This window comes from Tamandua tetradactyla, chromosome 4 (genome assembly GCF_023851605.1).
Source record: "Tamandua tetradactyla isolate mTamTet1 chromosome 4, mTamTet1.pri, whole genome shotgun sequence".
NCBI lineage: Eukaryota > Metazoa > Chordata > Mammalia > Pilosa > Myrmecophagidae > Tamandua > Tamandua tetradactyla.
The window spans coordinates 21,308,285-21,322,595 of NC_135330.1; the positions used below are offsets into that span (position 1 = coordinate 21,308,285).

At 38.1% G+C, this 14,311-nt stretch overlaps 1 protein-coding gene across 5 annotated transcripts in view; it reads right to left on the reverse strand.

Annotated features, from left to right (window-relative positions):
* Positions 1-14,311, reverse strand: part of ADCY10 (adenylate cyclase 10) — a 130,421-nt gene that overhangs the window by 57,375 nt on the left and 58,735 nt on the right. For all 5 annotated transcript variants that reach the window (XM_077156883.1, XM_077156882.1, XM_077156881.1 and 2 more), the window contains one exon: positions 12,753-13,027. In XM_077156883.1, the coding sequence (XP_077012998.1) occupies positions 12,753-13,027 (275 nt within the window). The remainder of the gene's footprint in view (positions 1-12,752; positions 13,028-14,311) is intronic.

Genomic DNA, 14,311 nt, shown 5'->3' on the forward strand with positions numbered 1-14,311 from the left:
GAGATTGCTAGATTAAAAGGTAAATGCATACATATATGCATATGTTTATTTGTACATATATATAGAATGAGATAGACGGTGACAGAGTGAGAGACAGAAATTTATGCCTTAGTTTATTTTAAATGAGATTTTGTCCGAGACACTTTTTTTCAGGGGATAAGGCACCTTCATTAGAAAAAGTAGATGCAGATGTCAAGGTGAGGTTGTAAAGAGACAGCCAAAGAGGCACTGTCAATGCTGGTAAGGGGACTGCTGTCAAAAGCTCAGAAAGCATTAGTCAGTTTTAAACATCTGCCATAGACAGAGAACACCAATACTAGATTACTTTAAAAATTATTTTATTAGAACAGTTGTAGGTTTACAGAAATATCATGCAGGAAGTACAACATTTCCATATACCCAGAAAAGCCCAAGTCATTTTAATCATGCCTGTGGGTGCAGACATATTATAGATGGGACCTTTCAATTAGGTTATTTCAATTGAGGAATTGCCCCAAGGTGGGTCTTAATTCTTTTTACTGGAGTCCTTTAAGAGAGATGAAATTAAGAGAAACTCACAGAGAAAAAGCCCTGGGAGTTGCTGAGAGAGGAAGCCACTGAAGTCAGAAGCTGAAAACAATGAAACCCAGGAGAGAAGGACCAGCAGATGCCAGCCATGGTCCCTACCATGTGACAGAGATGTTCCAGATGCTGCAGCCTTTCTTTAGAGAAGGTACCATCCTGTTGATGCCTTAATTTGAACATTTTCAAGGCCTTAGGACTATACATTTGTAAGCTAATAAATTCTCATTGTAGAAGCCAACTCTTTTCTGGTATACCGCATTCTGGCAGCTTTAGCAAACTGAACCCCGCCTCTTCCACACACACACACAGTTCTCCTATTATTAACATTTCGTATTAGTGTGGTACCTTTGTTACAATTCATGAAACAATGTTATTATAATTATGCTATTTAGTGCACTGTTTACATTATGTTGTACAGTTCTTTGGGTTTGTGTGTGTTAACATATAAAACAAAAATTTCTTTTTTTGAATATAGAATACAGTGTTAATTATATACACAAAATTGTGCCTCCATTGTTCATCACCAAAATTTCCATTATCCCAGAGAAATTCTATACCAATTAAACAAAAAATCCCCGTTTCCCTCTTCCTCTTGGCCCTTGGTAATCTGTATTCTAATTTCTGACTTCATGAATATGCTTATTTTGATTATTTCGTATAAGTGATCTCACAGTATTTGTCCCTTTGTGTCTTGCTTATTTCACTTAATATGATGTCTTCAAGCTGCATCCATGTTGTAGCATGCATCAGAATTCCATTCCTTCTTATGGCTATCTATACACACACACACACACACACACACACACACACACATTTTGTTTATGCATTAATCAGTTGATGGACATTTTGGTTGCTTCCACCTTTTGGCAATTGTGAATAATGCTGCTGTGAACAAAGGTGTGCAAATGTCTTTGAGTCCCTGCTTTTAATTCTTTTGGCTATATACCTACAAGTAGGATTACTGGGCCATATGGTAATTCTATGTTTAACTTTCTGAGGAATTGCCATATTGTTTTCCACAGTAGATGTTCCATTTTACACTCCCAAAAAACAATATACAAGTGATTTTATTTCTCCACATCCTCTCCAGCACTTGTTTTCTTTTTTTTTTTTTTAAATAGTAGCCATTCTAATGGTATAAGAGAGTATCTCGTTGTGGTTTTAATTTGCATTTCCCTGATGGTTAATGACTTTGAGTATCTTTTTATGTACTTATTGGCCATTTGTTTATTTTCATGGAGAAATGTCTATCCATGTCTTTTATCCATTAAAAAATAGTGTCTTTTCATCCTTGAGTTGCAGGAATTCTTTATAAATTCTGTGTATTAAACCCTTTTCTAATATATGGTTTCCAAATATTTTCTCCCATTTGGTAGGTTGTCTTTTTACTTTCCTGATAAAGTTTTTGCTTTTCCACATATCCAAGAGTCAGAGTTTATTGAAGAAAATACTTTTAATACATTCAACGTTCTTCTCATTGGTAATTTCTGACACAATCCCTCTAAAATAAGGGACCGAATATGGATCATTTTTCTTATTTTATAGTTAAGGAAATAGGCTTGGACTAGTGACAGTCTTTCCACAGTCACATGGCTGACCATTGACAGAGCTTGCAGTAGATGCAAGTTACTTATGACAACTCAACTTTTCTCTTGTTCCAGAAGACCATGCATCCAACATATAATCAAATAGTATGTACAATTGCCTTTTTAAAAGATATATTATATTCATATATCATATATTTCTCCAAAGTATGTAATCAATGTTTCATAGTATCATTGTATAGCTGAGCCTTCATCATCACAATCAATTTTTGAACACTTTCATTACTCACAAAAAGAACAAAAATAAAAATAAAAGTAAAAAAGAACACCCAAAACATGCCATCCCCCATGCCCTTTAGTGTTTTATTTATTTTTTTGTCTCGCTTTACTTATCTGTCCATACAGTGGATAAAGGGAGTGTCAGTTTTCACAATCCCATGAATATACCTTTAACACTCTTATAGTTATTCAATCATCTACAAGAATCAAGGATATTGGATTACAGCCCCATTTATCTAACTACTCCAAATACACTGAAAACTGAAAAGGAAATAATGCATAAGAATGACTTCCAGGATAATCTCTCAACTGTAAATTGCTCAGCCACTGAAACTTTATTTTGTCTCATTTCTCTCTTCCCTTGTTTGGTCAAGAAGGTTTTCTCATTCCAACGATGCTAGGGCCAGGCTCATCCCTGTGACTCATGTCCCACCTTGCCAGGGAGATTTACACTCCTGGGAGGAATGTCCTATGTAGGGGAGAAGGCAGTGAATTCACCTGCCAAGTTGACTTAGAGAGAGAGGCCGCATCTGAGTAACAAAAGAGGTTCTCTGGGGGTTACTCTTAGGCATCACCATAAGTAGGCTTAGCTTCTTCTTTGCAGAAATAAGTTTCATAAGGGCCAGCCCCAAGGTTAAGGGCCTGGCCCATCAAATTGGCAGCCCCCAATGCTTGTGAGAGTATCAGGTCTTCCTCAGGTGGGGAAATTTAATATTTCCACCTTTTCCCTTATCCCCTAGAGCAGACCTTGCAAATACTTTTATTTTCTGCCCAGATTACTTTGGGATGTATTTTGATAAAGTTTTAAATTTTGATGGAGTCCCATTTATCTAATTTTTAATTTTAGTTTGTGCTTTTGGTGGTCTAAGAAACTACCACCTATTACAAGGTCCTGAGGATGTTTTCCTATGTGTTCTTCTAGGAGCCTTATAGCTTTAATTCTTAGATCCATTTTGAATTAGTTTTTGTCGATGAAGTGAGTAGAGTTCCATATAAATTTGATGACTGTTTTTCCATTTCTGCAAATAGGGTGAAATATTGATTGGGATTGCATGGAATCTGTAAATCGCTTTGGGTAGAAGCCACATCTTAATATTAAGTCTTCCAATCCTTGACCACATTTCATTTATTTAGTTCTTTTTAAGTTTCTCTCTGCAACATTTCGTAGTTTTCCATGTACAGACCTGTACATTCCTGGTTAAGTTTATTTCTAAATATTTTATTAAATTAATTGCTCTTATAAATGTAATTTTTTCTTGATTTTTCTCTTCAGAAAGCTTAATATTAGTATTATTATTGATTTTTGCATATTAATCAAGTACCCCACCACTTTGCTGAATTGTTTATTAGCTCTAACAGCTTTGTTGTGGATTTTTCAGGATTCTCTATGTATAGGATCACATCACCTGTGTCATGGTTAGGGACAGGTGTCAACTTGGCCAAGTTGTGGTACCTGTTCATCTGATTGGGCAAGTGCTGGCCTGTCTGTTGCAATGAGGACATTTCATAGGATTAGGTCATGATCATGTCAGCTACATCCACAGCTGATTCCATTTGTAATCAGCCAAAGGGGAGTGTCTTCTGCAATTAGTGATGCTAAATGCAATCATGGGAAGCCTTTTAAGGAGGACTCAGAGGAGACAGGTTCCATTCCTGCTTTGGCTGGTGAGCCTCTCCTGTGGAATTCATCCAGGCCATCCATTGGAGTCATCAGCTTCGCAGCCTGCCCTGTGGATTTTGGACTCTGCATTCCTACGGTCACGTGAGACACTTTCATAAATTTTATATTTGCAAGTGTTCCCTGTTGATTCTGTTTCTCTAGAGAACCCTAACTAATACAACCTGCAAATAGGGGGAGTTTTGTCAAACTTTATTATTTGGGATGCATTTTTCTTTTTTTGCTTAATCACTCTGGCTAGAACTTCCAGTATGATACTAGCCATGGGTATTTCATATTTGCCTTTTTTCATGTTAAGAACATTTGTTTCTATTCCTAATTTTCTGTGTGCTTTACCAAGAAGGGTGCTGAATTTTGTCCAATGTCTAATTCTGTTTGAATTAAATGACCAATTAAAATGATTATGTGGGTTTTTCCCTTCATTCTATTAATGTGGCATATTACATTAATTAATTTTCCTATGTGGAACCACTCTTGCATACTTGGAATAAATTCCACTCGATCATGGTGTATAATTCTTTTAATGTGCTATTGGATTAGGTTTGCTAGTATTTTTTGAGAATTTTTGCATCTGTATTCATAAGAGATAAGGGCTGTAGTTTTCTTTTCTTATGGTATCTTTATCTGGCTTTGGTATTAGGGTGCTGTTGTCCTCATAGAATGAGTTGGGAAGTGTTCCCTGCTCTTCAATTTTTTGGAAGGGTTTGAGCAGCACTGGTGTTAGTTCTTTGAATGACTGGTAAAATTCACCAGTGAAACTGTCTGGTCCTGGACTTTTCATTGTTAGAGGCTTTTTTGTTTGTTTGTTTGTTTTTATTGAGAAAACGTATCCAAACATTCTTCACATACAAACATTCCATACATGGTGTACAATCAATGGCTCACCATATCATCACATAATTGCATATTCATCAACCATGATCATTTTTTTGAACATTTGCATAATGGTGGAAGGGTTTTTGATTACTGGTTCAATCTCTTTACTTTGTTACTGTTCTGTTGAGCTCTTCTATTTCTTCTAGAGTCAGTGTAGGTTGTTTTACATTTCTAGGAATTTGTTTATTTCATCTAGGTTGTTTAGTTTATTGGCACACAATTGTTCATCATATCTTAAGGTACTTGTTTTTGTGGGGTCAGTAGTAATGTCTCCCCTTTCATTTCTGAATTTATTTGTGTCATTTCTCTTTTTTTTTATTTGTTAGTCTGTCTAAAGTTTTACCTATTTTATTGATCATTTCAAAGAACCAATTTTTTTTGTTTTGTTAATTCTCTATTGTTTTATTATTCTCTATTTCATTTATATCTGCTTTAATCTTTGTTATTTCCTTCCTTCTGCTTGCTTTGGGTCTAGCTCACTGTTCTGTTTCGTTTTATTTATTTTTTCCTAATTCCTCCAGGTGTATGGTTAGGTCTCTGTTTGAGCTCTTTCTTCTTTTTTAATGTAAGCTTTTAGGGCTATAAATTTTCCTCTGAGTACTGCCTTCATTGCCTCCCATAAGTGGTCTCATTTCCATTTCTCTAACGTTATCTCCTGATTTTCCTTGTGATTTCTCCTTTGACCCTTTGATCATTTAGTTTGTTGTTTAACTTTCACATATTTGTGAATTTTCCACTTCTCTACCTGCTATTGATTCTAGTTTCGTTCTATTGAGGTTGGAGAAGATGCTTTGTATAATTTAAATTTTTTAAAATTTATTGAGACTTGTTTTGCTACCTAATATGTGATCTATTTTGGAGAATAATCCATGTACACTTGAGAAAAATGTGTCTTCTGCTGTTTGGGTGTGCAGTGTTCTGTATATATCTGTTACATCTAGTTCATTTATCCTATTGTCCAAGTTCTCAGTTTCCTTATGGATCTTTTGTCTAGATGTTTTATATTTTGATGAAAGTGGTATATTGAAGTCTTCAACTACTATTATAGAGGTGTCCATTTCTCCCTTCATTTTTTTCAATGCTCACCTCATGTGTTTTGAGACACTGTGGTTAGGTGCATAAATGTTTATGATTATTTCTTTGTGGTGTATGAATCCATTTAATAATATATAGTGCTCTTCCTTGTCTCTTGTAACTATTTTTTTTACTTAAAATCTATTTTGTCTGATACTAACATAGCTACCTCAGCTCTCTTTTGGTTATTATTTGCCTGGGATATTCTTTCCCATCCTTTCAACTTAATTGTGTCTTTGTGTCTAAGGGAGTCTTTTGTAAACAACACATAGTTGAATTGTGTGTTTTTATCCACTGTGTCAATTTGCGTCTTTTGATTTGGAAGTTTAATCCATTTATATTTAATGTTATTACTGATAAGACAGGACTTAAGCCATTTTTTCATTACTTCAGCCATTTTGTCCTTTTATTTTTTATGTCATATCATTTTTTGTCTCTCTTTTCATTTATTGCCACGTCCTTTTGTGTATAATTGATCTTTTGTGATGTAAATGATTGCTCTCCTTCTCATGTCCATTACTGTATATATTTAAATATTTTCTTTGTGTTTACCATGGGGTTTGTAATAAACAACCTATGTCTATACCCTACTAGTTTGAAAAGATACTAACTTAACTTCAATAGCAAACACAGTCTCCCTCTGTTTCTCCTCTTTATGTTGTTTTTGTTAAACATTACTTCTTTATATTATGTGCATCCATTGTAAGGAAATATGATTATTTCTTATTTAATTGTATTCTATATCTTATAGGAAATAAAGAACAGAATTACATACTGAAGATACAGTACTATTGAGTTTTGCATTTACCCATGTGTGCTGGTTTGAAAAGATGTATGTCCCCTAGAAAAGCCATGTTTTAATTAAAATCCCATTTTGTAAAGGCAGAATAATCCCTATTCAATACTGTATGTTTGAATCTGTAATTAGATCATCTCCCTGGAGATGTAACCCAATCAAGAGTGGTTGTTAAGCTGGATTAGGGGAGATGTGTCTCTACCCATTGGGGTGGGTCTTGATTAGTTTCTGAAGTCCTATAAAAGAGGAAACATTTTGGAGAATGACAGAGATTCAGAGAGAGCAGAGAATGCTGCAGCACCACGAAGAAGAGAGTCTGCTAGGCCAGCACTATAGAGATGAAGAAGGAAAATGCCTCCTGGGGAGCTTCATGAAACAGGAAGCCAGGAGAGAAAGCTAGCAGATGATGCCTTGCTCACCATGTGCCCTTCCAGCTGAGAGAGAAACTGTGACTATTTTCACCATGTGCTTTCTCATGGTGGAAGAGAAACCCTGAGAGAGAAACCCTGAACTTCTGAACTTCATTGAATTTTTTTTTTTTTTTTACATGGGCAGGCACCGGGAAATGAACCCGGGTCCTCTGGCATTGCAGGCAAGCACTCCTGCCTGCTGAGCCACCGTGGCCCTTCATCAGCCTTCTTGAACCAAGGTATCTTTCACTGGATGCCTTTGATTGGACATTTCTATAGACTTGCTTTAATTGGGACATTTTCTTGGCCTTAGAACTGTAAACTCGCAACTTATTAAATTCCCCTTTTAAAAAGCCATTCCGTTTCTGGTATATTGCATTCCAGCAGTTAGCAAACTAGAACACCTATATACATGGTGTTCTATATACATAGAACACCATGTATATACCTCTACTGGAGATCATTACTTCTTCATACAGACCCAAGCCAGTATCTCCTGCCCTTTCCTTTTAACCTGAAGAACTCCTTTAGCATTTCTTGTCAGACTGACCTTTGATGATGAACTCTCTATTTTTATTTATCCATGAATGTTTATACTCTTCCTCATTCTTGAAGGAGAGTTTTGTTGCATAAAGAATTTTCAGCTGGCAGCTTTTCTCTTTCAGTGCCTTACATGTGTCACACCACTACTTCTTACCTCCATGGTTTCTGATGAGAAATTGACAGTCTTACTGAAGGTCCTTCATATGTAGCATATCACTTTTCTCTCACTGCTTCCAGAATTCTCTATCTTTGGCATTGAATATTTTGATTGTATGTGTCATGGAATGAGTCTGTTATAGTTTATCCTATGTGGAGTAGAGTGAGCCTCTTGGACATATATTTTATGTCTTTTGTAAGGGTTAGGAAATTTCCTGCCATTATTTCCTCAAATATTCTCTCTGCCCCCTTTCCCTTCTCTTCTCCTTCAGAGACTCCCATGATGTATATGTTTGTATACTTCATGATATCCCATAGATCCCTTATGTTCTATTCCCTTTCTGAAATTCTTTTCTCTATCTATTCTTCTAAGAATTCAGTTGTTGTGCTGGTTTGAAATGATGTATGTACCCTAGAAAAGCCATGTTTTAACCCTAATCCCATTTTGTAAAGGCAGCCACTTCTAATCCCTATTCGGCACTGTATGTTTGAAACTGTAATTAGATCATCTTCCTGAAGATGAGATTTAATCAAGAGTGGTTGTTAAACTCGATTGGCTAGAGGTGTGTCTTCATCCATTTGGGTGGGTCTTGATAAGTTTTGGAAGTACTATAAAAGAGGAAACATTTTAGAGAATGAGAGATTCAGAGACAGCAGAGCAGAATGACATAGCCACAAGAAGCAGAGTCCATCAGCCAGTGACCCTTGGAGATGAAGAAGGAAAATGTCTCCTGAGGAGCTTCATGAAACAGGAGGCCAGGAGAAGAAGCTAGCAGATGATGCCATGTTCACCATGTGCCCTTCCAGATGAGAGAGGAACCCTGACCATGTTCACGAGTGCCTTTCCAGATGAGAGAGAAACTCTGGCTGTGTTTGCCATGTGCCTTCTCACCTGAGAGAGAAACCCTGAACTTCATCAGCCTTCTTGAACCAAGGTATCTTTCCCTGGATGTCTCTGATTGGACATTTCTATAGATTTGTTGTAATTGGGACATTTCTTGGCCTTAGAACTGTAAACTAGCAACTTATTAAATTTCCTTCTTTAAAAGCCATTCTGTTTCTGGTATATTGTATTTCAGCAGTTAGCAAACTAGAACAGTTGTCCTATCTTATAGATCACTGGTTCTTTCTTCTGTCTGTTCAAATCTTCTGATGTATGTGTCTAGCATATTTTTAAACTTTGTTACTGTGTTTTACAGTCCCATAAATTCTATTATGCTCCTTTTTAGACTTTCTAATTACTTTTATTCACTCATTGTCTTCTTAATATCACTTGGTTCTATCGCCATACTTTATTATTTCTATCTATATTTTCCTTTAGCTCCTTGTATTGCTTTAGGAGATTTATTTAAACTCCCTTGATTAGTTTTTCCAATGTCTGTGTTTCTTCTAAAGTTTTGAAAGGATCTCTTTTTTTTTTTTTTTTTTTTTTTGCATAAGCAGGCACCAGGAACCGAACCGGATCTCTGGCATGGCAGGTGAGAACTCTGCCTGCTTACGCACCATGGCCCTCCCCTCTAAAGTTTTAATTTGTCCCCTTGAATGATCCATATCTTCTTACTTCTTTGCATGGTTAATGATTTTTTGCTGATGTCTGGCATTTGATTATTTTGATGCACTAACTCTGGAAGTCAATTTCTTTCTCTTGCCTAGGGCTTTGTTATTGACTGGTTGTGTATTAAGACTCTTATTCAACCCTTGGTTCAGGCTATACTGAACCTTTAGAGCAGCCCAGGTTTTACAGTCAGATTCTCTCAGGTCTACTGCACCTGTTTCCTGCCCTGGGCATGTGCTGCAACTTTTAAGATTATCCTTTTATATGCAACTTTTCCACCTCCAAGAGAAGATTTCCTTTCTTTTGTACCTTTTCCAGGAGTCCTTGGCTGTTCTTTTTTTTTTTTTCAAATTTTCATCCTCAGCAGCTATGATTTGCTCAATTGCTCTACCATGATCGGAGCTGTATTTTCACTACAGCTTTCAGTTCTCTGTTCGTTCTGCCTTGCAGTAGTTCAATTTTTCTGTTTCCTATAAATTCCTGCCTAGAGTAACCCACCCCAGGCAGCTAGATGGGCTGACTGTCCAAAAACACCCACTTTATCATTTAGGTTCACAAGCAATTAGAGACCAGGTTGGGAGTTTGCACTGCTTGGCAAAAGCTACTCACTGTGGGTAGTTCTCCTTTCCTCTTTCCCAGGGGATGCTTTGTGTGCATGCTCTCACCGACTTGGGTCCTTCCCTGGGACTATATAGCCTTGGTTGCCTGTGCCTGAATGCATGTGGAACTCTAAGTTGCTGCCATTTATGGCTCTGTGGTCAGTGGCCATAGTAGGAGGTGCCCAGGTCAGAGTACAATTGTTGCTGTCTGTGTGACTCAACTATCATGGGACCAAGTGTGAGGGTGGGGTCCAGACAGGCAGGTCCAGTAGCAAATCTCCTACCTTCTTTTCTCATGGTTTGTTTTTTCCTTTGATTCAGTGTTTGTGGATTTTTTCTCTGGTCTTTCTTTTCCTCCAAATTTCCAAGCGAATTGGAAGCGCCCTTTTATTTAGCTGTCTCCATGGAGAAACTTTTCCAGTAATGTCTTACATTGCCATCTTGATGACATCACTCCATCAGAATTCAATATATTAGTACGCAAATGCTGCCAAAAAGCAATAAACCAGAAATGGAATGACTTTTAAAAAAGAGAATTTTATAAGTGACAAGTTTAAAGTTCTAAGGCCCTGAAAATGTACAAATCAAGGCACCAGCTAGAGGTTACCTACACTCAAGAAAGGCTGATGCATCCAGAGCACCTCTGTCAGCTGGGAAGGCTTGTGGCTGGTATCTGCTGGTCCTTGTTCCCAGTTCAGTTGCCTCCAGTTTCTGATGTCAGTGGTTTCCTCTCTAAACATCTGTGGGCATTTACTTAGCTGTTCCAGGACAAAATGCGGTGTTTCATCTCTTAGTTTAGCATCTGCTGGGACTGGAGATTTCTTCTCTTCAAGTTCTGGCTATTTCTGTAAAATATCATCAAAGTCAGCTACAGGCATGATCTGTTTCTAAGGCAAAAATTTTCCTCTGGCTCTGGACCTGTGAAACTCAGAACAAGTTATCTGCTGCCAATATACAAAGGAGCAACAGTCATAGGATACGTGTTTTTATTGCAATAGGAAGAAATCGAAATGTAAACAGTGGTCACTGGACCCAAACAATTCTGCAAATCTGTAGGGCAAACTCCTTTTGATTTCAAAGTATGAGAGTCATTTATCCTGCAGGCTTTAGAAGGCAGCAGTCCCACCTTTCCAAGGACCTACACAGCGGTCTTTCTTGCTCCAAATGCTAGGATGAGGATTGCAAGACTGGGGCTCATTGGGGGTCCACCTTTTTGTTGGTTCCATCCTCTCCAAGCTTCAGGGCAGCACCCAGGATCTCTACCACCTCTGGGGCACACACTAAACCCCTCCAGAACAATGGAGTGGCAGCCAGGCTCCCCCAATCCCTGATATATGGGCTCCACCCTCTCTGATGCCTGAAGCGGCATAATTTCCTAAGCAATGAAGCAGAAGCCTTCTGCTTCTGGGGCAAACTCGCCCTCTTCACATGTATGGATGGGTTCACTCTCCCGGTCAGAAGTTTCCTGGTTCCAGGCCTTAGCTTCCATGGTTCTGCCTTTGAAGCCATTTTTCCTTCAATGTGTCCCTTTTCTGTCCCTTTTAGTCCAGACTTGCAGTGGGTCCATTAATACAGATCTTGTAAAAAATTTGTTTTGGTTTTCCATGTAGTACAAAAGATTAAAGCTATCAGATAATAGGACTTTCAACAAATCCTTTGAAAGATTATCCTTTCTATCTCCAATCTGTACTTTCTCTGTAATGGCTGGCTGCTTCTGTATTTGGCTAAATCCTCATCTGGGGCCCTAGCCACTGAGGTTTCATTTTCTGGAAGGCTGGAATTTTCCAGACCATCAATTTCTGTTTTCTTTTTACTCAGGAGTAAATTTATCTCATTCCTTTTGCATTTTACTATAAGCTTCAAGAAGCAGCCAGGCTGCGCTTTCACATATAGTTTGGAAATTTCCTCAGTTAAGTATCCTAGGTTGTCAACTTCAAATTCTTACTTCCATCCAACAGCAATACACAATTTTGCAAGATTCTGTGCCCCTTTAAAACAGGGGTTGCCTTCCTTCCAGTTTGCAATGGCACATTCCTCATTTTCGTCTAAGGCCTCTTTAGAGGCATCTTTAGAGTCCATATTTCTCCCAACAGTCTCTTCAAAGCCTAGTGACAACTCCTCCTTACAACTCCTCCAAAATCAAGATCCTTACAACTCCTCCAAAATCTTCCCTTTATCCATTCAGAAAAGCTCTTCCAACACGTTTGGTATTTGCAAACTGCAGCAGCACCCCATTTCTCCAGTACCAAAATCTGTATTAGTTTGCTTATGCTACTGGAAAGCAATCCAACCAGATTATGTTTTCGCCAGTTGAGTAAGACCTTGCTTAGTTGCAGGTTGTGGTCCTCAATGTTTACAAATTTGTCTTTCCTGTTACCTGCCCATGATGATGCCCTTAGTCAATGTTGATTGAAATGAGTATACCCACCCACAGAGCACAGTGAAAGGGAAACAAAAGTGATGTCACTAGGCAAAATTTGAGAAGGCATAAAAGGGAACATAAAGGAAAAGTGAGCAACATCCATTCTGCCAAGAACAATGAATGATCCCTTTGAAAGGTGTGACCTGTAATAATAGTATCATAGGCATTTTAAGACACATACTAAGGAATCTAATAAGGTCTAGAACTAGGGAGTAAAATAGATGTTAAAACTTCAGGATAGTAGCAGGCTACTTACGAGTGCAGTTCTTTGGGAATGCTGTTCACACTGAGGTCAAGGCAGATCTTGTCACGGATGTCCTTAGGTTGCACTGCACCAAGAGTGACATAGGTGGTGTTCCTGTTCTTTAGTATGGCATTGGCAGCAGCACAGGGCATGTCATGGAAGGGAGACAGTGACATGATGATGAAGATGGGAACAGTTCGGATCAGCTTCTCCATAAAGGCCCAGGAGGCTGAATCCACAAACTGGGCCTCATCAATGATGAAAATAATCCTTTCCTCTTTCACTGTCTGAAAAAAGTAGAGGAACAAAAAGGACAATGCTGTAAGATTTCAGGTTTTTACAGATGGGTATGCGTATGCATGGTTGTCCACTGAGTTTTCTAGTTTGCTTTTGAGGACAAGAAAGGGCCAGAGGGCCTGTCAAATTAAATATTTCTGTTTCCAATAACTTTACCTTAGTTTAGATTCCATTAACTTGAAATGTACATAATTTTGATAGATGGTTGAAATTGATTCGTACTTGATCAGACATTTATGTAAAGATAATGCTAGATCACAATAGTGGAGTGAGATGCTCCAGGACTCCATTCCTGCCACAAGACTTTTGAAAAAAAACAAGAACTGGCAGAAACATCTTTCTCAAAGCTCCAGAAAATGGTCAAAGAATTGCAGTAATGGCAAACGCTGAATCAAGATAACGGCAACTTAAATATGGTAGGACTTTAGGGCTCTGGTTGACCGAGATGGTGCTATACAATGCTTCCAGGTTGTTAAGCCAGACTGCACTTCCTTGTTGGTTCCCAACACCTGTTCTTCTGGAGGGAGCAGAGAAACTCTTTGCACTTATTGGGGTGCCTATATATTGGTGCCAACCTATCAGGTGACAGCCTGAAGCCCTGAATCAAGAAACTTCTCTCTGGCTTGCCCTCCCAGAACCTACCCTGCAGGCAGAAGCAGCTATAGACAGCTGAGGCAGTGTAAGAAACAATTAAATCAAAGTGTCCTGGGGCAAAGGATTAGCTGCTTTAACACATACAAAGAGCACCCAGGATGGGGGAAAGTCTATTTCATAAGAAATAGAGGGGACATTTGAATTATTGTAGATGGGGGAATTTCTAAGGCCAGGTGTACAAGTCCAGGACAAGATGCCTACTCAGAAAAGATGGGAAAGACTTGCACTTTCACCTTGGGCTGATTGTAAAAGAGGGCTAACTCTAAAGGAGAGTACTAGCTGATGCAGAGCCAGAATTTGATAATTATCAGCACATAGTGAACAACTGAAGCCATGAGATGACTTAGAGTATAAAGAGCCTATAATAAGAGCTAACATTTGTTGAATGTTTACTATGAAAGAGGCACTGTTCTAATTGTTTTACATATAATATACTTACTTAATTCTTATGATAACCTTATGAGCAAGGCACTATTATTTCCCCATTTTGGAGATGACGAAACAGAAGCATATTAAGGTTAGGTCACTTTTTCAAGGTTACTTAGGTAGCAAGTGATAGTCATAGGGGTCCAAACTTAGGTAACCTGACTACAGACCCTACATATATGACTGCTTTGACA